At 42.0% G+C, this 26624-nt stretch overlaps 1 protein-coding gene and 1 long non-coding RNA gene across 5 annotated transcripts in view; both read right to left on the reverse strand.

Moving 5' to 3' along the window:
- The window catches only part of pdm3 (POU-domain protein pdm3), a 110303-nt gene extending 94001 nt beyond the window's left edge, over positions 1-16302 (reverse strand). For all 4 annotated transcript variants that reach the window (XM_089082781.1, XM_011631187.2, XM_011631186.2 and 1 more), the window contains exons 1-2: positions 14668-16302; positions 5028-5320 (exon numbers count right to left, since the gene is read on the reverse strand). In XM_089082781.1, the coding sequence (XP_088938907.1) occupies positions 5028-5291 (264 nt within the window). In that variant the 5' untranslated portion in view covers positions 5292-5320; positions 14668-16302. The remainder of the gene's footprint in view (positions 1-5027; positions 5321-14667) is intronic.
- A 1447-nt stretch (positions 16303-17749) lies between these two features.
- LOC148935111 (uncharacterized) lies at positions 17750-25875 on the reverse strand. Its single transcript, XR_016140669.1, has 3 exons — positions 25438-25875; positions 22011-22509; positions 17750-19972 (listed from the first exon to the last, which is right to left on the reverse strand). It is a non-coding gene; the product is annotated as an uncharacterized LOC148935111 (long non-coding RNA).
- Between the last annotated feature and the right edge of the window lie 749 nt (positions 25876-26624).

The following is a 26624-nucleotide window of genomic DNA, read 5'->3' on the forward strand; positions in this document are numbered from 1 at the left end:
CAAATGATTGAAAGAAATGCTCTTCCTTCTTCATCGCGGGACGCGTTTGTCCGATCGCATGACGCGGACGACAAATGCGAGCAAATTAAATCCGTTAAAGCTACATTATTTCTTTTAAAAGAGTATGCGATAAATGCGTCCGTTACAAAAACTCGTCAGCAGCTATCTCGCAACGGGTGCAGAACTGATGCGAGAAGAACGAAGCGGAGGCGGGAGGGAGGGAGGGAGGGGGAGAGGACACAGGAAGGGTGCTGCGTTGGAATCATATCAGGGTGGAGATTGAACGAATGACACCGTGAGCAAATTTCCGCGATCGGTAGAACGACGAAAGCGAGCGTCACCCTCAAAGAGCGTCCGGCAATTAATTTTACAAGGGCGCAAAAGGAAGCAAAAAGTAAACAGCCCGGCGCGCATCCCGGGTCCATCGTCGCGACGATGGGTTTTATATCTCCGCTAGTTGTCAGGCCAACGAGTTCTGCCTCGTTGGCCACCGCGTATAATGTCCACCGTCAATATAAGCTGTCGGATGCTTTTTCCTAAATTGACAGATTTTCAATTTAATCAAGTTCCAATCTAATGGAAAAATGCCCGATCTATCGGTCGCGCGAGTAAATGTGCGCGCGCGCGCGCGCGCGCGCGCGCGGGCACCACGTCCACGCGTGTGTATGTGTGCCCCGATGGGGATGACATACACATCGAGAGAATGTATGGCGGACGCGCGCGGAGAGGCCAGATTGAAATAATACTTTTATGTTTAATCGCAATCGAGGAGCCTGCCCGGCGACGACGCGGAACCACCCGCCGATCTCCGAGATTAATCTATTGATAAACATTCCATCACTCTGCGAATACCATGTGAGAGAAATAGACGAACCATCGATAGAATATCTCGGCGTTTTATTCTTTTTACTTCTTCCACTTTTTTTTACTCTTCTTTTTGCCACCCATTTCCACGTTCGTCGTTCTGACCGCGTTGCTTTATGGACGATCGCTCGTCAAACGTACGTTTTTATTAGCTAAATCTTTTGCGACCGGCAAGTATAACTATGCGTCATAAAACTGTGGATTTTTTTGATAAAAATGCGAGTGCAATTCTTTTTGTTTTGAAGCACCAGCGCGATTAGGTGTGTCGGTCCCATCCGCGCCGATTCCAATCGACATTGAGTCATGATCGCATCGTAATAATAAATTAATCATGGAAGAACGTTATCTCTCAAATTAGCAGAATCGTCATTTGATTTCCGTCGCGCCAATAGCAGCCTATTGCTCCATCGAGCGTTACATTGCATGTAAAGAAAACCATATGCAACGCCATAATCAAATTTTTTACGATCGATCACGTGAGACATCTCGGCGAATCAAAAGCACGGCTGTTGCCCGAGATGACTGCCTGTCGCCGGATTCTAATCGGCAACCGCCGAGACCCTTTCGCGCGGCTTTCGCTCGACAATAATCATAATAATTATGAAATCCGATCGAAATGCAATTGAGTCGCTGAAATGAGCCACCGAGGTAATGAGATCCGATCCATCTGGGGCGTTTGCGACTCCCCTTGAATCGTTTACCTTCAATCACTTTCTTGACAGATGCATTTACGGTCGGGACTGGTGGCCATCAAGCTGGAATGCGCCTTAAGGCTGGTTAGGGCGGTATCGATCCATCGGACGGTCAACGCCGGATTCAGCTACGTGAAATTTGCGTCTTCGGATTCGAGAGGGTCTGGATAGGGTCGCTGCTTCTGCGGCAAAGCCTGTAGATGGTTTAGCGGCTTCTATCGTGTGACCGACGAAATCTTCGGGACCACGAGTGGAGGAATATTCGTGACGATGCATCCGTCGGGCGTTTAACGGTTTCCGGTCTACAGATGTGTCCATGAGATACGCGAATATTTGCATATATATGCACATTACTGCGGTCCTCGCGAATGCAAAGGGTGCTCGATCCGTTTCGAATTCGCATTTCTCTAGCGTGATGTATATTCGTATTTTTAGATTTATATTTTGCATCGCGCATTTTTAAGATCATAGATCGAATTATTCCTCTCTCTGTCAATAATTTGGATATTTCATCTTGAGAGATTTAAGAAATTTCCAATCGGGAGAACACGGATGCGCGATTCTTTTTCTTAGCTTTTTCAGCCAACGATTTCGTTTGGTCACGCAGACGACCTCGTGCGTCTTTCGAAATCTATGCTTGCTCCTTTACATACTTGTACTTATTAGCGTCGTTGAATATCCATTATTCTGCCGAGAAAGAGAGATATTCTGCAATTAAGAGGGACGGCTAATGGCATTGAGAGAGTCGTTAAGAATACCGCGTTCAAAGATCTAATAATTTATGATCGTCCAACAGAAGTTCGAAGCGACTGTGGTGGAAACTCTATGCGAATGAGCTGTCCGCGATGAGATCGCGGATAAATTATTCCGTTGGTATAACACATTCGTGCGCATCCCCGCACATCGATCGATTTCGCAAAGTGCGCGAGATTTATTCTCGGCGTTTCCGATCCAGAGAATTGACAATGAGCTTTGACAACGGTCGCGGAGGAATTACGCGCGAAACCACGAGACGATGATCGATCGCGTTGGGAAATTCCTCCTTTTCGTCATGGCCACACATCTTGCATCTCGTGGAAGCACGGACGGCATTATTATCCCGCGTCCCGCAGCACCAGCGGGATATTTCTTTTTGCCGGGGGCGCGAATGAAACATTCTCCTTCTTTTGCGCGTAAATTGCACGGCTCCCTTCTCAGATGCGCGCCGGGCATTAAGTCCGTGCGTGGAGTCCGGCGTGGATCCCGACGTGTTTGCCGACGGGATAATAGTGTAATGGATGGACAGGGACAACGAGCTCTAAACGGATGAGACTGCCGTTTTCGAGACTCTAGCCGAGACGCGCTGTCGTCGCTAGCGTTGCGGTTGTCCTCCTCTTCGTCGCTTAATTGTCATCATTGTCGAATTCTTCGTAGTGTCTAATTCTTTACGTTTAAGAATATCATGCGGCCTGCGTTCCGACAATTAAGATCGTGAAGCGATGGATCAACGCGGCCTGACTTAATCATATCATTATATCAATGAAGCGGCTTGTGCGTGACGCTAGGAATTTGCCATGTGGATCTGTTCGCCGCTTTCTCATTTTATCCTCATTGTGCATCTTACGGCATCTTTACATGAAATTGCATTTACTCTTGTTTTACTTTTCAAACTGAAAGATAATCTTCAAGAGAGTATATCGTCGATAAATGAGTTAATTGTCCCAAAGAAAAGTAGACACATTTGACGACTAATAATCCCGGGAGGCTTGTTTGCTGAAGTTTCCCTACTGGCTAGTCCGATGTGCAAGCATCGACAAAACTGATAACCGAAGCGGGTACATATAAGCTACGTGCAAATATTTTCCTCTTTACGATCGCGCAGTTGGAGAAGTCAGGATTTCCTTGTAATACTTTACCGTTTCGTTCTAACGAAACTTACACAATTTTCGTACTATTGTTATAACTTTATTATATGAAAGTAAAGTAATTAACAATCGATTTATTAATTTCATTAATAAGCTTTTGCTCAGTTTGTGTGCAATATATTAATTATATATTGCACAATATGTGTACAATATATAATTAAAAAGTCTTTTCTAATTTTTATGTAAACTTCATGTCTATTATTCTGCACGAGTAAAATTTAGGTTACAAGTATCGATAAACGTAGATAAAGTTAGTAATAGCTTATTAAAGATCATTTGCCATTTGCTAAGCATTTTAATATATACTGAAAATTATTGATTGAACATATTAGATCACAAAGCGAGTAAACGATAATTATATTATTTTGTAATTGAAAACGTAAAAGTTCTTATATAACGCTTTAAAAAAATTAGGCGATTCTTTCTAGCAATTAAGTAAAGCGATAGACACATTGTAAGAAATTTTGAGATTTTATTTCTTTGATTTATCTACGGTTCTTATTACTGTCTTTCTAACAACTTTTGATGAACAAAAAACAAGTTATATTACATTAACGAGCAGGCTAGATGACGTAGGCTAGATGATGATCTTAACTTGCTGTCATTTACATGTATATGTGTTAATTATATTTTTACTTTTGCTAGTTTGCAATTATCTTAATATAATGTTACCCGTTTAACTACTATTTTAACTATGAAATATATCATTCAGGATTGCGCAATGAGTAACCAGACTAACGACTTTCTTTTCGAATAATTACTTGGATATGCCGCCGCACTTTGGTCATGACAAGAGTCTACTTTATACACTGCATAAATTGTGTATTATATAATTCAATTGATTTATGGAGGTTCTAGAAAATTTTGTTTCTCAGATACTTAATAAATATTGCGTCATCTCGTGATGTAAAACCATGTATAAAATCTCTATTAATTTAGTATGTGACTTTCTATTACAAAATCTATTACAAATTTTCTAAACAAAAATCGCTAGATACGATTTACACGTGTCAACGAGACGACATATCAATTCGACCACGACCACATCATTCTCGTGGAAGTCATTCGAATACGCTTTATTTTGTATATTAATCTTATACAGGTTAGAGAGAGACCATTGGCCGATTTAGGTTGAGATGCGGCGTGGCGGCTACTTAATCGTACAATTGGTTGTCATTGACACACAAAACCGTTAGTAACAAGTGTGACGATCGTCTCGACCGTCGTACGCCTTAACGCTACCATAGTAATGCCTCGATTTCAGCCGAAGCACGAATCGAGCAATCGATTAAGATTACTAACCGACGTTCATAAATAGCTCGTCCGAATCTTACAGTAATTAACTACATTTGCTACATCAAGCTAAAATATACATATTACGACAAAATGACTGTGCGCATATTTTGCAATAGTAATCATTGGTGCATGTCATGCAATGTGTCGCGATTTTCGCCGGGCATCGCCGGGCGTAATCGCACGACGAATAAAACTGATCGAAAATGAACAATCGAAAGCAGTTAGCCGATTTCCAACATCAATAATCGATGAAAGGGATTCCCGTGCTTACCTCGCTCTTGAGATTCAATGGCACATCGCAGGGGGCGTCCAGCTCTGCCTCCGCTTTCACCTGATGAGACAGCATGTGGCTATGCCGGGGCGGTACGGCGGTCGCCAGCATGTTGGAATGCTGCAGATGCTGAAGACGAGGCTGGAGATGGGACTGGTGGTGATAAGGCGGCGACAATTGGGTGTTCAGAGTGCGAAGATCAGCTGGCGGGGAAGCGGGCGCAGCGGTACTGCTCTGTTCCTCCTCGGCCGAACCCTCCGCCATGTCAGCCTTGCATCCCGGGGACTCGTAATCTGCAAATCGACCAAAACTCTCGGAGGACCGTTCTAATAGCAGGCGCGCCGCCGCGCAAAGCCCCTAGTACGACGCAATCCCATTATAGCGCGAATATAATTCTCGCGTTTCAATTCAGTAGCGGGCGAAACGCTCGTCGTCGCGCTAATATAATGATCTCACATTCTCGAATCGACGTCATTTTATAAATCTAAGTAGCTCAGAGAGCACGTTAAGGAAACACGTACGCGCAATTTCGATCGTGGATCTAGAGCAGCTGAATAATTATATGCGTTTCCGATGAATGCGTTAAGTGACTCTTAACTAATGACTAGAGAAGAAACGGAGCCATATGTGATGTTTTTCGTTCAACAAAAAACGAACAAGATTTAATTCGTGAAAGATGAAAGGCTTTCTCAAACAATTGACTATTAACTCGAATTGTTTTCGGTTTTTCATGAATCGAGAAGGGGAAAAGGCGACGACACTCGCGAGATGCTAATTAAACCGGCACGTCGTGACGCGCGGAACCGCATCAGCCGTATCGAACGGCAGCGCGTGCAGCTGTTAAGAATGTAGACACTGGAAATTAGGAGGAGGCCCGTTCATCTTCCAACTTCAAAGCAAAAACGTTTGGTTGGCGCATCGCATCGGATGAGAGAGTGAAGAGAGCGCGCGTTGCTACGCGAGAGGAGGCGCCGAGGGAGAGGTTCCAGAATAAAATCGCCGCGACTAACTCGCCCGCAGGCACATCCCCCTTTCTCCCTCCCCCGCCCGTTTATCCTCCTAATTATTTTTATCTAAGCGTTCAGTTAGTAAGAATTCAAGGGCAATGAAATCACTACCGTCTGGACACGCTGTTCCCTCGTCGCCTTTTGCCCCCGTCTCTCCTTCTTCCACCACCACCTCCGCCATCGCCGCCGCCTGCCTCGTCGCGCGGCGGCGGTGGCGGCGGCGGCGGCGGCGGCCGTCGTATACTTGGTGAACGCAACTAATAACATCTGCTTCTATTTTTGCGCTGGCCCGAGTCCAGCGCTTTACTTTTTAAAAGCCGCGCGCCTATGACGAACGGCTGGATGGATCATCGAGCGGAAGCCCGGGCGTGGGGGGCCGAGAGTGAAACGAGCCGGTTATTCTGGACAAATTATTGTCAAAGGGCGAGAAAACACCTTCTGCCTGCGAGCTACTTTGTTCCTCATAAAAGGCGTTTTATAATGGCCATCGTAAAAATATTTGATGCCGTGCTTTAAAACGGCGGCATGTTTATAATAAAAGCGTTAGGTTGTTGGGCACCAAATAGACCGCTCACAAGTGCAAACTCTGGTGTTAATGTCGCCCGTTTCCTATAAATATGGGTGTCCTGATGCGACCGCGTCGCGTGATGTCCGTTGCGACAATTGCGAAAGTTTCTCAAGATGCCGAGATGATTGAGCGAGATCGAGAGAAACACGCGCCGTTTTCTGACGAGGCCGCAGACTGCCGCCGATTGCTATGGCTTTGAACTTAAAGTGATTTATACCATACCTCACGGACGGAGAAGTGAGAAAAATGAACGAGATTTATCTTTACGCCCGCTCGATATTGTCCACCTGTTTTCGCATTATTTTCGCACTTTCAAATCATCGAACAAGCGCAGTTATTTTAAACATTTAAAAATTCAAAATACAAATATTGTGAACAAAGTAACTTTTTGACAATATTTTTTCAGACAAAAATAAAGTAAGATAAAAAAACTTAACTGTAAGAAAATGAAGTCTTTTCAATTAAAGTTTTCGGATTTTTTCCTCCTAAATTTTTTAATATCAAATTATATAAAGATTAAATTAATATTAATTTTTCAATATATTCAATTAGATGATTATCGATACATATTTTAATATAAAATTATTTTTTAATATATCATAACAATTAACAATGGCTGTATAGATAATATTCTGGAAAGACATAATTATTATAACAAGCATTTGTCTCGAATCAATTAAAATGATAAAATAATTTAACTATCTAATTAGTATCGACCACAGTTAGACGCGAAGAGATCGCATCGATCATCGTTACAAGGAATTAATTTACGCAACGTGCAACAAGAGGAGCTTTATTGCTAATTAAGCTGATTAATAAGCATTATTCGATTTTTATGCAATGGGAGCAACTGCCGATGAATGAGTTGAAGGTGAATTCTCATTGATGCTTGTCTCGAAAGACGAAATTGTCATGCGGTAATTCCTCAGGTATAATATATCCCAACGAGAAAGCTAATATTACGCGAACGCATCGGAATTAATTACATTCGGAGATCTTTGATTCTGACAATAAAGTAAAATCCTCCTTCTCTTCTGTACTGTGTATTAAAAAAAAGTCCCCCAAGTCCCCCAAGTAGTGTTTAATCTTTGAGCATTTTTTTCTGTAAGAACGCGCCACCAAAGCAGGACTATATGCAACCTATCTTTTTTCCGTTTGCAGTCATTAATTTCCGTTCATATTAATCGCTGTAGGGCTGCGCCCGTGAAATTACTAGACGCTTTAACCACCGGCTGTCCAAACCGAATTCGTCCGCAGCGATTATTATATCGCGTCCTGAGGTCTAATGCCGGGTATTCCGAAAGCTAGCCAATTAGTATCGTCGATTTGGATGCTTTAATGAGAGTGCGGTTTCATTAGCGTATCGCATCGCCCTCACGGTTCGTGATTCGTGAAATAGAAGAGGAATTCTTAACCGAACGAAGATATCGCGAGTGATTATAGCGCGATCGTTCAAACGTCACCATAGCCGACCGTTTGAAAATTGGTACCTTCGTCGTGCGACCTTGAAAAATGCGTTCCTCCATCGATCGAGATCACATAAATCTTTTCTGAAAAAGGAAGGGGATTATCCGCAGGGTTTCTTCTACAAAATATTCGACATAGAAATTAAATCGGGCATTCCACATACGGCAATATTTTACACGCTTCGTCCAAACTGCTCTACTCAAAATTTTAGATTTGCGATTCCATGCGAGTCTTTCGCGGGGCGAAACAAAATAAATCTCTCCTCTCACATCGTATCGCCAATCACCATTCTAGCCGCGACTTCTCCGGCAGTAATCACTCGCTGAATAAATGGTGAAAATCCATGTAATAGGACCGATTAATACGCCAAGACGATTGATATGAGAATCACTCGAGGAACTCCGAAGGCAATTAAAACGGGCGAGTTACGCATGATGCTGTCATCCGATCAGAGATGCGACGCGACGCGACGCGATGCGACGTGATGCGTTCATTCCTACCATATGAGGAGACGTTCTCGAGGATTGAAAGTCATCCACCCTCGGGAGGGTTGCCTACGGGCGACATCGTTTCCTGATTTTGTCGTGGCCCACTTACATGCCTCTCTCTCGCTTTTTCTCACGTTAGTCAGATCATGTCTTCCTTCTGCGACCTGATCTTAGCCCGCGGCATGCATCGCCATTTCGCATTATAGTTCTATAACCGACATCGTCGACATCGTCGACAACGACGACGACGACGACGACGACGACAACAACGACGACGTCGACGTGGAGGCAGCGTCAGCGGCAGCGTGCAATTAAGGGGTTGATTGATGTTAATTCAAAGGGTAATTAAGAATGTTGCGCATAAAAATCCGGTAATTTATGGTCATTGAGGATAATTATATGTTGACCAGCTTGTAATTGCAAGCGCTTCGTGGTATAGCGCGCCGTATACGCGTCCAGGGTTCGCGGATAGCTACCTAGTGCGCGATGGGAATGTATGCGTGTATGCGGATTTCTTGGAGCGTGTGCAGGAGGGGATATACGGTCTCAGATCGCAGCTTATTATAGGGGCCAGTAGATAAGGTGGGTTTAGAAACAACCGGGCGCCTCTGGCCAGCAGCTAGTTTCTACGTAGCCGCCGACATTCTCCTCTTGATACGAAGCCGCTTCGGGCTACGAAGGTGTATATAAACCATCTAAGCTCCGAGGCTCCGAGGCGGTCGCGATTTACGAGATCGATTCCCAACCGCCGAGACAGCGGTTTTAGAAATGCCTAGGCCCGGTCCAATTCGCGCGCGGCGCGATGCGACGCGTACCACAAATCGCGATGCTGCGTGTCTGGGGTGCGCTCGGCGTGCGGTACTCAAGTCGTCGCTATAAATAATCCGCTGGATGCGGATAATCGCCATATGGCCACGCATGCAGCAAACCACTGACCGTTTCTTCGTAGCACTAACGATGATCGCTTTCGATTTCCTGGTACGAGTCTATTCCTCGAGAGCTTTTCGCTCGATCTGCGAATTGCGCGTCGGCATTTCTCGAAACAGTGACGAAGATAACTTTTGAATCGCGTCTGTTTAATCAAATTTGGTTATTCCCACAATCGTAATTTCAATGAAACAACCAATAGACCGACAAATGAAATTTATTAAATAGAAAAAAAAAAAGCCGAAAGGAATCTTCGATTTGCGTTCATTTCCTACAGTTGGGAGGGTGAATAGCGCGGTAAAAGAGCGTGCGGCTGGGCAACCCTCCTAGTTAAAACATCGCCAATAAAACGATCCCAGCGGGACCAGTTGGCAACCGCCCATCGTGACATTGTCCTTGCCGAGTCTTTTTTTTTCACGATCCCGTAATCGACCGGGCGTCCTAATGGCGAAGTATAATCGCGGGCTTGTGGCGTCTAACCGAGTATTAACGCTGAAGAAAAGTAAGAAAGAAACTCACGCGCGTACACGAACGTGCTCATGTACGGTCGATTCGGATTATCCGATGGATACTCGCGCCAGTTTGCTACGATCGGGCAGTAAATGCAATATAATAAGCGTACGATAGATTAAACCGCTTCGTGCTACCCTCCTGTACGGCAGTTTCGCTTCACCGGCACGAGCGAGCATAATTAAGGCGAAGGTATAAAGAATCTCGGCCGCATCCGTGTTGGTTAATTCGCATCGACCTTTAACTCGCGTACGTACATAGGCATATCGGCTAAGGTAATGGCCGTTTCGTGCGATACCATTCTGTCAGAAATCCGAGGGGCTTTGTCCCGAGTCACGAAACGCAAGGATTAAACTGAACAGTGCGCCGTTAATGCGACTGTGCGAACGCCTCGTTGAGATTGACGCCCCGGTTTCGGTGTATGCGTGCCGTAAGAGCGTGTGCGTGAGAGCGCGTAACGCGCGCATCGCCGGCCGCGAGAGTGCCCATAAATCGGCGCCGAAGGGGTTCGGCATCAGCACGCGCATTATCCAAGACGCGATATTTTACGCCCTCGTCGGAATTCTGCTGTTACAAACATTTTGCATTATTCCGGTGGAATTCTTTTTCGAGCCGGTAATCGAAGCGAAAGCTAATCCCGTACACAGAAATGAGTTCAGCGCACGAAAATAGAATTGTACGCGCGAAAAGATTCTGACAATGATGAACGTCTATTATTAATCCGTGTCACTTTAATTAAAAATGTGATTTTCCTGCTTCATTTAAGATACTCTTCATTATTCGACATCACGTTTTGCAAATATGATGAAACGTCACCTTTTTTTTTCCTCGAAGACTTGGCATCGTAGTACGAGAAAGAAGAGCCTAACGGCTCCGCGTGATCGTATCGTCTGAGAGAGAGGCGCAGGAAGAATATTTTATGCTTTATGGCGCCAGCGTCGTTGGGGTTTTGCCGGATAAAAAAAGTGTCAGCTCGCTGGCTAAATCAGAGCTCCGAGTGCATTAAACTCCGAATTACCACAAATAGAACTTTAACCGCACATGCCCATTATAATGGCACCCCCTGCTGAAGATGTATTTACGTACTGAAACGTCTTCTCGGTGGCTCACGCTGAGTCGTCGGAATTAACATCTGGCCCTAAAAACGTGCGGTTCATTGGACCCCTTTTCCTCATTCTTATAAGCTAACTGACTGTTCTATTAGAAAATGCTCTCGATTATTTGCAAGCAAATACACATTTTCGCTCTTAAAATTGTCTAGTTATTCCTAATTATTAAAAGAGACAAATCAATTATCAATGATGTTCTAATAATAAAATTATACAGTAAACTTCAAAGAGAGAAAAGAGAAAGTATTTGAATGAATAGTCACTTATGGGACCATCTAAAGCTTTCTTAAATCGTCGTCGTACTTATTTTCTTTGGTAAAAAGAAACATTGGTAGCGTGTTGGAGACAGAATGATTTTGAAAGTGGTTTTACATGTAAATTAGGTCTATTAAAATATCAGAATATAGTTTAGCCGACATTTAAAAACACGAGGGCTGAGGCAACAGTCTCTATCCGTCAAATCGTAAGCCGCTCCGAGCTATTACGTGCGTGCGTGTTTCTTCATGAATTATTAGAATTAATGAGCTCGCGCACATTGCTTTCTTTCTACAGGCCAATCATAAATATGCCGGCGGGGGCATTTCGGAGTAACAAAGCAACATACTCTTTTTTATGCCGCAAAATTTGTTAAGTCAGTAATATATTTTACGCAAGTACTATGATTCAATATGATATAGAATCAAGCTTTTACGGCTTTTTCTTCATCACCAATGAATAGTAGTAGTAGTAATATTCGCGAAAATAAAGAGCTGGACTTTTCTTTTGTGGCATGCACAAAGAATCGACCCGAGAAAGGGCTAAAAGAAATTTTGTAGTGCACTTGCAATTTACACAAGCGGCAAATAACCGTTACCATTATTAGACACAAAGCGTGTGAAATGATGGATAAACGTAACTCCTCATACTTAACACATCGAGTTTGCAACGAAACTTTCTTACCTCGAGTGATTTTCGAGCCGATAATCGATGAAGATTCTCAGACAGAAAACAGAATAGCGCGGCTGGAAGTGGGTAAAGTTGTAGAACGAAATATTATCGTGCGCCGGATTGTCGGCAGGGGTTGAACCGAGTGAAGGGGAAGCCTTGAATGGGGAAGCCAACGAGAGCGGGAGTAAGAGTGGTGAGAATAAGAGGAAAGAGAGCAAAGGAAAAGAGAAAAAGAGAAAAAGAGGGTGATGAGACGAAAAGATATAAGAAGGGGATGCATCGATTCGTTTTCTTGACCTCGACAACAAATATAATGATCGCAGAAATTTCCATTTGTGATTCTTTCAAATTAACTTATAATAAAGATTTCTTGTGATACAGCAAAAAGAATATATGATCTCCTTGATTTTTTTCTCTACAATAATAAGTAATCTATATTAATTTAATCGTAGTAATAAAATAATTATATCTTATTTTCTCAACTAATTTTTAATGTTCATTAAAGAAAAGTATTAATTAATTTTTTTTTACATAATGCCTAATATGTAGAAAGCTTAAAAGGAAGCTTTGCTGAAATTTGGCATTGTTCAGTCAAGACGAAACGCCTCGTGTTCTTTGTGTCGATTCCAAAGCGCCAAACTCCAACGATATCGCGAGTCAAGTGTTTCCTTTGGGATTTTCTGCTTTCAACTCTCTGCGTCTATTCCCACCGACAATGATTCGCTTGGCCAACCTCGACTATCTCGCTTCCATCTTCGGTGGGGTTAGAATTTACCGCTCTCCCTCTCTTCCGACTCTTCTAACCCTCTCTCTCACCTACCCTCCGAGGCGGCAAGCAAAGAACTCTCCTACCCTCGGGCAGCTCACACTGATTTTCCACCCTCGTCACCCTTCCCATCCACCACCATCACCCTCTCTTTCTCCACCTCTGCTTCTGCCTCCTCTCCACCCCCAGAGCTCACGCCGTCACTCGTAGTCACGCCACCAACACGTGCTCCTGTTTACCTCTCCGGTCATATGGTCGGGGAGATGACGCGATGCATTCAACAACATCACCGTATAATCACAAAAATATCTGCCAACATATACATCTCGCTCGCTCGAAAAAATTTACGCGGATCGAAAATGTTACATAAAACTATTTTAAAAGGAAGAAGTAAGAATAATATGAGGACAAAGATATATATAAGTAATGAGGACACATGTAAAAACTCAATACTGCAATATCTTATTACTTATGAACCATTAATCAGATTCAGATTATTGGATTTTATTATAAGTTCTTTGGAAACTTCGATTATCTAATTTAGTACAAATGTTGTTATATTCAAACTGTGTCGATAAATAATATTTCTTTCATGCAAGTTAAAAAATAAACTCTTTCTTTAGTAACTGCTTCATCACGCAATAGATTTTCTTCGGTATATGTATCTTTCAAAATTAATAACCTTTTCCGCATAAAAATGTTATTATTTTTTACATTTTAGATAAAGAAATAATAGATAATAATTTTTTCCAAATCTAAGAAAATTATTAATTAATTAAACAAATACTTTTTCGTCACATCTAAGAAAACTATTAATTAAACAAATATTTCCGAACGCTCTTTGCATTCCTAAAATAAATTATTGTTATTCTTCAGTTATAAATTTAGTTTTTATTTTTAACATTGAAATAATTACATGCATTCAGAGTTAATGATAATATTATATCGGGTGTCTTAAAAATAGCTTGTGTTACATCACTGCTAATCAGGATAATTACTATGTGACTACTGTGATGTGTCTTATCTGATGTAACATCTACATGATGCTGTTTCTTCGCATCAGTACAAAAGACAATGAAGATTAAGAGAACTCTATACGACTGCATTACGTTTACGAGCTCAACCGATCCCTTAATTAGCATTTCCAGGTCATACAGTCCGCGTAGACTCAAGTATACGCAAACGCGCATAATTATCACGCTAATTATTAGTACGCAGCTAAATATCTGGATGAAATTATCACCAAGTTGAAGTGCAGCGCAGAGAACGAAACGCTGTTTTCAATCCCCTGCCAGCAGAATTCCCGCATGATCAAACTTTGGGAGAGGAACTTACTTAATTACCAAAATTAACTAAATGGTATCGAATCAACGATTACCGCTCACGAGGCACGCAAACGATGCCGCGTGAATATGCGCATGACAATGAAAACGGACAGATAAATCTCAAAATTGACTTCTCGTTCATTTTTTCTTTTAGCCTGAACATAATGAAGGTCCTTAACACTCGTTCGTAATTGATAATAAGTTTACACCAATGATAAATATCGAGCGTAAAAAGTTTTGTTTTTAGAAGATTGTAATCCAAGTGTTTTTTAATCGTATTCCAAAATTATGATATGAGATACGTGAAATGCAAAATTAATTAATTTCCATTCCGATGTCTGTTTCCGAGGCCGATCTTAACCCGCTTACACGCGTGTGCATGTAGTGCATGGCGCAGGCGCGTCCGTACACGCGGTTAATCGGTGTGCGAATGTGAGACTACACACGTGCAGCCGATCAGGGCGCGCATTTAGAAGACCCATCTAATTATCCAGATTAGCCTAGGCTTATAATAAGCAGGAGCGAACTCGCGTGCCTGACACTCACCTGAGGCGATCTGTGACTGATGTATTTGGGACGTCGTCCTGACGCGGATTTATTTAGCGGCTGTTATTTATCTCCACCGCCACGGTGCAATTCCGTCGCGGTTCCGTGCCGATCTTCGTAGATCAGCCGTCTGTCTTGCCTCTCTCGTTCCTCCTCCGATACCGTTTACACCCGGCAGACCCGTCTTAATTCCCTTCGGGAGATCCCCCTTCTACCGTCTCTCTTCGCCTCGTTCGCGAATTTCACGATCTTTCGGTAATTTTCCTATAGCGAATATTAACAGACCGTTCTGAGAGCAGTGGTGGATCGACGTCGAGAAACGAACGATTCACTGATATATCAGCCGCCGGTGACATCAGCCTACTTAATTACAACGGATAATTGCGAGTAATTAGGAGTGATCAAGAAGCAAACAGTTAATTGTCCGCTACTTGATAAAACTCGATTGATCCCACGCCTTCGTCTCGTATCCGATGATCTTAAGATGATATTCGTTTAATTGAAAGAAATGCGGAAGACAATATTTTTTAACTGTTTTCTCGATGACACGAAGTGTTTTGAATGAAATGATATTTCGAAATGATAGTTCGACCCTTGATAGCTCCGACGCGTCACCGGACAGATAATCGACAGACAGCACACTTTTCCGCGTAATGTGCTTTTAATTATTCTATTTGTGCGCGTGAAACCATGCACTTCGTGATTGCTGCCCGTAACATATAATTTTCTGTTGAAAAACACTGACGTGTCCACCTGATGATCACTCGCGCGTCGTAATTATCAGCGCACCTGTCGCGATAATTAGAAGCTTATTAGAGCCGTAGTCCTTATCTCATCGCTTTCTTTTGTTTAAAGATAGCATGTATTTTACCCGAAATTTCGCGCGTCTACTCGGAGACGACAGATCGGTCCGAACACTCACGTCAATATCAAGTCTTTTAATCGCCGACTAATTAATATTATTTCACCTGTTCCGTGCACTTGTTGCAATATGACGTTTCCACGCATTTACTCCTAATTCACGTCGTAAATGCAAAGCAAAACAGAACGATCGTCGCGGCGGCCACCGGTGACTTGAAATAGCTGGTAATGGAGCGACGTAATTGCCAACAGAGTCAACTCCTCGACCAGTAATTCCCCGATCTCACGTTTCACTGGTCAACTGTCACAGAGTTCACTGCGCTTAACTGTCCCGCGAGGCGCACCAAAAGAAGTCCCACCCCTGTGACCACGTGCTGATAGGCCGGACAAGTCGGCGCACGCAGCTACAAGTTTAAACTCCCTGATCACTCTCCGGTCTATAAACACTCTAGATTTTCACCAACACGTCGCAAGCGATCTTTGCAAAGATAGTGTCGATCGCTTCGATCCTGTCTGGCTCCTCCTCCGACGATTAGCTCGAGTCTCCCGGCGATTCCAAGTCCAAAATTCTTCTGCGAACGACACTGCGAACGACGATCCAGATTCCGCAGGGGTTCAGTGTCTCGGAGAAAGCGGTCGATTCACTCCTCTTCGTGTGTTGTTCTTGCTCGGCAGCGTGGTCGTGCACGTTGCGCGATTGGAACTCGACGCGAAAACTCAGGACCTGAACCCTGACGGTCCGCAGTCTGGCTGCGTAGTGGCCCCGGCGTACAACCGAGGGAAGAACAGCCGCCGTGACGACTCTCCCGCCTGGTGGTTAGTCGCCATAGAAGGGGTAATAGAGGCGGTACGATGGGCGGTACCGATGCGCGGAGGTGGTCCGCGAGTTACTCGCGAGATCCCGTTGTTATGATTGTTATGAGTGTCCGAGCTGCCTCCCGCGATGCACTTTGGGGGTGGTACGACCGCGAGAGGTACCTCTGTCCGTCTCTGTTTTTCCAGCATGTTCGCATCTCGCTCGCTCTGTAATATAACCACCACGAGCTCGAACGAGCTCGTAACCGTGATGCAAATCAGCCCGACGGGGCTGGTGAGTTCGCCGGCGGGGATGCCCGGGAGGAGCGATCGGCACCAGAGGACTGATACCAGACTCCCGCCGAGGGAGGAAAGAAGATGATCGGCATGTAGATAACAGTGTGATTTTAAGGACTAATCGGTGGAATCGATCAAGTCTCTGGATCAGTACACTCTGCTGAACAGTTGGAGGGTAAGAAAATCGTTGGAGAACGCTTTATCAGTAATATTGCAAGTTGTAAAAGAAAAATATATTAAGCAAGTTCATTTTTTCTAAAAACTTATATTTTTATTATTGTTTGTAATAGATAATGTTTAACAATGAAAATGAAAAAAATCTCTATATGTAAACATTCACTAATCATAGTTTGTTAAGAAAACTTAATTCACAAGTTAATGTATTATTAAGTAGTAAGTTCAAAATATAACTTTGTCATAATCTATAATGTAATGTATGATATGATAAAGATATCAAATATTCTATAAAAATAAATGGACAAGACATTTTACTCTAAAAACAAATTAGTATAATGATTCCAATTAATTAATATCTATTCTTTAATGTCTTTATAAAATAAACTTTCTGCGTATATTCGAACCAAAATATTAAAGAATATAAGAAAGAAAATGTGAATCATTTTGTATGATTATATTTTTCGCTTACTTAGTGACTTTACTGTCTATTTTGAGTAAAGAATACGTCAATTTTAATTAAAACTACATTGATCATAGCCAAATATATCTATTCTCTTTTTTTATCTTTCTTCTCTTCTTAAAATATCAACCATGATGGACACATAATAATATCAATGCGATAATAAGTACATCTTTTTTATAATATTTTATAAATTTAGATCTATTATTGTAAATTAATATAATCCCAATAAAGATGGTCGTTTTAATCATTACTTAGAATAAATGGAGATATTCATCGAATTGTACAACAAAAATCTAATCTACGATAGGAAATCCGTGCATCACAGAAATGGCAGTCCATTTCTACATTAATTCACGTCACGTAATTACGCAATTTGGATTACTTTATACCAGCCGAGTAACTCTATTGATATCATTAGATTCACTCGGATATTAACTTTTATGGACGATTACAAGTGCGTTAGAACACGACGTTCTCGTGCATTCAACCCTCCGACAACATGCCCGAAAGGGCACCACGAGTCATGAAGTTTTAATGACGCTTTAATGATTTAATATAAAATTTTTGCATTAAATGCATTGTTTGTACTAAAATTTACGAAATATCCGAAATGCGTAAAGAATTTAATTTAACTTGCTTAAGAATTTGCTTAAAGAATTATATATCTTTTATAGAAATAATTTGCAAAATAATAACAATATTTTAATAATATTTTGGCAGCGATAATATTTTAATATTAGACTATTATATTATCTTTTTAGAAACTACCAAAATAATTCTTTAAGGAAATATCCTTTAAGAATTGTTATAAACTTATTATTATAATATATTTAAGAGATTAATATTTTTAGTGAGGTGTTCAAGATTCAAGATTAGAATCATAATTTCTAATTATTCGTTTTGTCCGATTCATTTTATGCGATTTCGATATCGAATGTTATAAATTCTAGTTCCGTTCTTAATTCCAAATCAGAGCGAAATCACTTGACATGATTCGATTACAAATCCATTCCAACGCGTACAAAACTGTAGGCGTACGAAGTTACACGCTGCGCGAACTGGAAGGGTGCGTTTATTAAGATAGGATTTTACCCCTTTCCTGCCTACGTGCCGCCCTCGCCGACGCCACTGACACCGTCCGCACCCTCGGTGTTTTAATGCTCTCCCCTCAATTTCTTTGACGTCGACCCCGATCATATTCCGACATGATTCGATCCTTAGACACGATTCTGACCCGATGGCCAGTTCGGTTTAAACATCGTTTTATTTTTTCTTAAAATTTCTTTCGTAATATTTTTAATACTTTTAATAAACTTTGTATTAATATATCTATTTTTAAATTGATTTTTTCTATATTAATTATAAAATCTGTAGAATTAGTAATTATATTCTAAACAATCTAATAGCAAATTTTTCATTCGTATTTGTTATTTGTTTAGTCTATTGCACAATCCGCTAAAATAAAAACTTAATTAAACTGCATATCATGGTATGACAAAGAGATGGGATTAGTTTTAAAATTTAAATATTGTCCAAATAAATAATGTGAGTTATATTCTTTTATAACTAATTCTAGGAACGATCATATTTGTTAGTTTTAATGAAATCATTATAAGATTAATGACGATAGATATAATATTTGAATCACTGCCACGAGATATTTTAAAATTAAGCGCAGATAAATGCTGGACTTAAAATAAATGTATAGATTTAACATAGAGAGATAAATATAATGTCAAGTGTTTAAAATTTTAAATTCATAATCTTATTTAATCCTTCTTTATTCAGCTTCATTTCAAGGAGCACATCACTGAAAGAATATTATAAGAACGAAACGATTAATATATAGAGATATAGAGCTACTCCTGCTTATTGCAGGATCATCAATGAAACTCAACGCGTGTATCGCGTCGGTCATCCTTTTTTTCCTCAACGAGCGTGTACGTCGAGCATCGACGTAGAAGAAGGGAAAGTCTCTTACACGAAATATACGAGGAAATGAATGAATACGGCCGTCCTTCTTCCACTCGAAGGTCCACGTGCTTTTCACATATAACTCGTCCCCGCGGAGGCAGGAGTGTAGCCAGCTGGTGGTTGAAGTTGTAGGAGTCGGCAGGATGTGGGTCTCTACTCTCTCGCCCTGTTCCTTCTATCCCGCTTTCCCGCTTTCCCGCAGACGTGCCTCTCGCTCGTGCCGTATCAGCGACACTCGTCCCACTTCCTGCAAACATGTCTATCCTTGTCCCGCCTTCCGGCGGTCTCCCTCGCTCTTCTTCCACACGCCGCCGACTCATCCCCCGGACTACTAGGGTGCTTCGTCTTTCTCCCCCGTCCCACCGGATCGATTAAAACTACAAAGTGTTGCCTCTCCATCCGTTGGTACGCTCATTCGTGGTCGACTACATTGCTCTGGCACTCTCCTGGCGGCACTGGGTTACCAACTCTTTCCCGGCTCTCTTTCTCTCTTCCTCCCTCTTCCTTTCTCTCTTTGTTCCTCCACTCGCGTGCTGTTCCGTCTTTTTCCTTTCAGCTCTACCGCCGTCGCCTCTTTTTTCGTCCTTTTATCGGAGGATCTCCGTATTCATGGGCGTTCGCTTCGCTTCCTGATAATCCCCGCGTAAAACTTCTCTGTCCCGTCGGGATTGCCCTCGCGCGCACTACCTTTTCCCCTTTCGCCCACGTGAGGGACATCGGTCGTGCGCCACTTCTCACCTGCAAGTTTTCGTTTCACAAATATGAAATAAAAGTCTTCTTTGCATTTGTTTATTAAATTATTCACGATTAACGCTCAAAGGCATTCTCGCAAAAATACGATTTAAACATTGATTTCTTCAAATCAACTCCTTTTACCATCACTTTTATTACTTCATTTACACTTCGTTTTACGTATATATTTTCTCAAGTTTGTCACAAATGTTAGTAATATCATATGTTTAATGTCAATTACTAATCTTTACCGATTTCAATTTTTAACCTCGGTGCGATCACTCTCGCATAGAAATAAAGCATGCAGTATCTATGGCAAGCCAGAAAGATTAGTCAGATCTTCCTCCCGGGTGAAAGGTAAAGCGCGATTATATCCCCGGGGCCCTGTCAGTATCCTTCCCGGAGCTTTACTCGCTTTAAGTCGCAGCAACGTGGCTAATAACAGAGCCAGTGAAGCCAAGCGGTCTTTACGACCATCTTCCCAGAAGTATAAACCCTGGACCCTCGCCACCATTCGTCCAGCTACGTTCTACCTCTCCCGGAGCATCATACGGGGCCGCGAAATTTTGCAAGGGCTAATTAATGCGAAAGGCCCCGACAACAAAGTTGCTCGCGTGATCGCTCTCTTAAGTATCGCCGCCGCCGCGGCCCAACCGTGTTGGAAAACACGAAGAAGTGATCCGAGAGAATGAAGACGAGTAAGAATAGAGGCGCCAGGATGAGTCGGAGCGGACGAAATAATGATTCTTGGCGACGATCAAGGTGAATGTTATGAATATTGTCACGAATATATATATATATATATATGATTCTCGCATGTTCGACTTTCTTTATGCGCCCATGCAGCGGATGCAGTACGGGCCGCAAGACGAAGATGGAGCAGAAAAAGAAGTATCATGCTTCTGGCGGAAGAACTTCTTCTTCGCGTGACCACGTAATGAATGGCGGGAGATTATTCTCAAAATTGTTTTCTTATGTCGCCTCCAACTGCGCGAGAAGAAGCGTTAGCAGGTGTTCGACGAAGATAATGCTCGGAGATGAGCCGTGTATAAAGCAGGCATTTCGGACGGAGCTATCTAAAGGAAACATCTCTTTGTGATCGTTTCCCCACTAACCGATAATTTCGCACCTCATTGTTGGATAATAACCGTATAGCAACATTGTGGTATCCTTTCGATACCCACTTCCGATCAAGAGACTTTTTCACATCGCAGCGGAAGATTTCATGAAGCACGAACTTTGTGGGACATCGTGGAAGTTGGGCACTTCTTTTGGGTACATTTGCTGTGCTTCCTTTTTATGATGGTATTGAATTACTGGGTGGCATGTAGAATTTTTCTCTCTCTGTGTCTCTAAGAAATTTCAGGTTTATGACTTATTTTTTTATTTTTCGGCACTTGTGATGCTTGTCTCTTCTTCGACAGGGACAATTCTATTGTTTGTTGCAAATACAATATGCAAATTTCGTATGGATATCAAAATTTTATAAATTTCTCTACCAGCGATTTATCATACTTGCATTTGTTCTAATATAATGTTATTTAAGATTTAATAATAATGCATGATAAGTTTATAAATGATAAACAAGATGAATTACCCGCATCTCTCTCTACACAAGGAGAGAAAGACAAAGAATACGATCTGAAGATGTCCGGTGTAAACTTCACTGTGAAATCGTAAACCGATATAGGCTTTATATTTAACAGCTAAATTTGAGAAAATTTCTTTTACATACACAATAATTTAAATAATTTCTTAAAAGTTTAACACGTTTTTCAATTTATACAATTGTTTTCAACGGTCTTATCTATATTAGTTACAAACAAACTTATACAATTAATACATGTCGATATAATTAATTGAAGACTGAAGAACTAATTAACTGAAGACTGAAAACTCTTTAAAGAATTATTTAATTGATTCTTTGCAAAATTTTTTGTTAACACATTCGTTATCACTAATAATAGATATCTTTTAAGGACGTTTCGCGCGATCAGATCAATTTCATCCAATCGCATCATTTTAAACAGATGTCAATTATTACCAAGTTTAATGCGTTTATTCCACGCAACGTTTGGTTGACGGCCCGCGTTGATTTTGTCCTCATTCAAGCGATATTCGGTCGTTTCTTGAAGACGCTCGCTCCATTGTTCATCGTTATTCTCGTTACTCTCAGCGATCGCAATACTTACGTTACATAGTGTGCGACCGACCGGTCAATACTTACTAGTCGGTCGAAGACGAGTCAGCTCGTACCCCCATACCGCTTCCGGACAATATTTAGCCGCACTTCCCTCCCCGGTAGCTTCGATCATTAAACGTGCGTATATAGCCTCATAATATTGCAATCCGCGGCCATAATTTACGTCGTTTTATAGTTCAAACTGCAACCTACGTAGGCAGCGGCGCTCAAGCCTTTAGAATGTGCTATTCCCGTTCAAGTTGTACTGGGTGCTCATAAAGTTTGCCGACTGTTTCCCTCGACGCCAATGCCAACGCATGCTCAATGCGTAAGAGGCTATTCGATTCCATTGCCTTTATCACTGTAAGTTTAATTAAAGAACGCGGAAGTGAATTTTTTAAAGTAAAACTCAATTTTCTAATTTACAAATTATACAATGTGGCGAAACTCGTGAATGTTTATAAATAAGAACGCAATATAAAATATAAGAAATGACTGTATTTCTAATGAACGATTTATTTCTTTATCTGTTGAAAGTACTATTAAATGCTAAGTCTTGAGAAAAGAATTATAGAATGAGATTATCATAACATTTTTCACGTGCATGTAAAAGTATATTTAGTTTGGCAGTAGGCGCGTTGCGAGACTTTTATTGTTTTCTCTGAAAGAATAGATATTCGTTCACGCATAGAAGTCAGAGAGCTTTCAGGAACACCAGTTATATTTGCGAGGACTTATACAAGTGCGACTACCAGTACCTCGAGAATTGAGATATACTGTTTTATAGGGATCATCTGACGCGGGGGGCTCTTTTATGAAGTTACCACGAAGGAGCCGTTGCTCGGAAAGTGGTTACTTTGAGCGGCGGGTATCTACTTTGCCAGTACGATCGTTCGCTTCGGGGACGAGTAAGCTATTACTAAAATTACTGACGATCCGACGCTCGCAAATCAAAATTCGCGCTTTCTTTGTCGAGATGCGCGAGTTGAGCGCCATTGTTAGGATTTATTGCCAGCTAAATGCCGCGGTTTCGCAAAAGAAATGCAACGCGGGAATAGCATCGTCAGCTGCATCTCCTACCTGAGAGAAGTTTCTGTATGCCTAAATAATACCATAAACATGTACGGCGGTAATTAGAAGAAGAGAGACGATGATTATTGTGCGACGATTATAAAATTGCGTTTTCTTCGAGTTCTTTGAATACTTTACAGTAATGGAAGCAACGGAATAATTTTCAATATTTGTTACAAAGTATTTCAACTATGACTACGTTTCAAAAACGACGATGTGACAAATGTATACGTTCATTTTTTTATAAATTTTTATTAAAATTATCTCGGTCATTTTCTAACTTAACTTTTTGAAGCTACAAATTAGAATAGGCAAGTATTATCGAGTAAATTAAATTTTAGTCAAAATAAATCTAATATCACTTCTCTTTCTTTGTCAGGATAAATAGGAAAATATCAGAATTAAAAACATACATTAAATTGATACAATTAACTTCCTAAAATAAAATAATTATGTTTTTATATCTAGTCTTTCCTACATTTGTACGGCATCTTAAATAATTTTACATTCGTTTGATTATAATATGTGAAAAATACTCGGAGTAATGAGAACATCTACGAGAGGCTCGGTGATTTCGCGGCCCTACAGGCCGATATGCGATGCACGTTTTCGACGAAGGTCGAGCAACCCGTACTTGTCTTTATGTGTTTCGTTGCCTACGGTCGGAGCCAAAATGTCGTAATTTCGCTTCGAGCCCAGTTTTACTCGGACGCCCGCCGGTGTATCGCCATGCAACAGAGGAGGCGAACGTCAGTTTCAGGGGTTTCGTTCAGAGACCACGAGCGGAGAACGCCTGACCTAATTTACATACATATAAAGCGCATTCGATGTGTTTTAGGGGCCGTAAATCGACGCAGCTACGCGAATCGTTAAACCCTTCCTTGCCGCAACACCCTGACGATGCGTGCGGGAGAGAACCCCGTGGATGCGGTATACGTTGATATAATGTAACACTGACATGGCGATTACACGGAAGTGTCCTTCTCCAGCTTGTCACGTGCATTGCGCGTATATATACATATACATACATACATGCGCGCGCGCGTGCATATATATATATACATATATATATTATGTATGTATTTGTATTCACGCGTTATGCGTATGAACGTGATGAGCGAGTGAATTGGCCTAGCCTAGTATAAAATACGTAGGGGACTCAGCGCGACGTCGTCGCGAAAAGCGTTCATTTCTTAAACTTAGCCGGTACCCCGACAAGCAGTCGGATAAAAGAAACCACGCTGCGATTGTACTTTGTGTGGTTATACTCAATATCGTAAAATTCGCACGGGAGACCTTTGTTCCTTTGGAAGCTCCAAAAAGAACTGGGAGAAACTCCCGTACCTCACGCCAAGCTCCCTAGCAGCGCGGTACAGCGTGCCGCACTTGCGATTTTTCTAATTATAGGCGATTAATTTTTACGAGCGCACCGTAAAGCATGACAGACAGGTGTTTCTCCGGGGAGGGAAGAGGAAGCCTAAGAAGAGAACATTCGGAGCAGCGCGCGTCCGTGCTCTTACGCTCGCGGCGCGCGGTAGGGGAACGCTGTTGTTGCTGGTTGCTGTTTCTGGTAGTGGTAACGCTGGTAACGGCGATGGCATCGTCAGTGACGAGTCTCCCGTTGGTAGTTGTGCCGATAAAGTTAAAGCCACTGGCGAACGATGCAGGGGCCGCGTAATGACAACGCAGCGCGTCGTAAACGCGTTTATGTCCAGAGTTGCATTATAGTAATATCTGCCAGCACCCAGCGGATATTCAGTGCCTCTTCACATGCTCGGCCGTTTCGCGACCAGCTCTCGTTTTCTTTTCATTTCTTCTTACGTTTCAGTTTCAGTTTTGATCGTCGCTTTGTCATTCTGAATCATGTTAGTAGACCGATTTTATTTTTCAATTAGAATACTTTCCTCTTATTCGTAAGGAAAGCTATCGGACATCAGTTTTGAGTTTCTAACATTAAGATGCCAAAGGGAAGGAGAAAAAAATATAAAAAGAATCACACGCACATTCATATACTATAACTGCCAAATATGATTGCCATATACGTCTAGATTATTATCTAGACTTCATTTTGACGTATAAAATTGATTGTATGTAAATCACGCATGGAATTCGCTAAAAGTCGTAAACGTCAATGTTAATTATTCGACTAATTTGATGGTTTCGAGTACAAGAAGATGATTTATTGTTATTTTAAACTCTTGCAATAATATCCACATACCGGTAACGCGTAGAGACATCGACGAGTGGCGACTCTTTACCGCCGCTGTGCGCGCTTCTCTCTTTTTCCGTAATCTCCGAACTAAAATTTTTCCTCAGCGAGCTCCTCGTTCTCCACGGTATCAGGAGGTTGTTTCTACTTGGCATCCACCCCTTCTCTCGACTCTCTGATGTTCTCCTTTCCGTCTTGGAGCGGTACTTTCGGTCTTGGCAATACTGCCACCCTACTACCTCTCGACTGTTATAGTCTCGAGAGTCCTATTTTCTCTCTCACCAACGCCGAGAATCACCTCCGCGGAAACGTCAACGCGCAGAACCGATCGGTTCCGTTTGCGAGCGCGAACGATCCGAGAGTGCACTTTTGAAGCGGTAGTGAGTACCCCGGATATTACATAAAGCGATAAAGAGATAACATCGGGAGGGAACCGCTTGGACAGTGTAAAGGCGACGCGGAGGGTGCTCGATGGGTGACGAAAACGGAGCAAGAAGGGGATAGAGGGAGAAACGGAGAAGTCAAGGGAGGAGGAGAAACGACGAGATGGCAGAGTTGTAAAGTCCTGCGCGTGACACCGGGTTATGTTATGTTCCCCGCGTTTGTGGTTGGCGATCCCATGGATGGTGGCCTCGTGGACGTTGGTTTATTCGTAGGTATACATGGTTAGGTGGCACGCGGTATTGCTCATACGCTGCGTTTATGGCGCATAACCGGGATGGCCGCTCGCACAGATTATTTTGGCTTGATCAATTTGATAACTTCGTACAGTTACGCTCGCCTTACTGATTACGCGATCGTGGGCGCGCGCGCGCGCGCCCACGCCTCTCTAGAAGAGTTAATATTTATTACAGGCGATACACGTGAAATTTCCTGAAAGTTATATCTTGATTTTAATTTAAGAAACGAAGGAAAACTGTCAACACGCGCTCGTCATTTTATTTACATCTATCCTCCTTCTTTATCTAAGATCGCATGCTCTGCGATATATACATTGATCTAAAACTATCTATTTTATCTATTTTATAGAGCAATATTTTTATATGAAACGCACACGTGGAATGCGCTAAAACAGAGCTAAGATTAAAAAGTTTTTCTGACACGTCGTAAAGAACTCGTTGCGGCAGGTGCGCCAGATCGGTCGCAGAGCCCTTCCGCTTACTCCGAATTCTTCATATCTCGAACGGTCGTGCTAA

The sequence above is a fragment of the Pogonomyrmex barbatus genome, unplaced genomic scaffold (genome assembly GCF_055798465.1).
Source record: "Pogonomyrmex barbatus isolate J1 unplaced genomic scaffold, ASM5579846v1 scaffold6, whole genome shotgun sequence".
Taxonomy (NCBI): Eukaryota; Metazoa; Arthropoda; class Insecta; order Hymenoptera; family Formicidae; genus Pogonomyrmex; species Pogonomyrmex barbatus.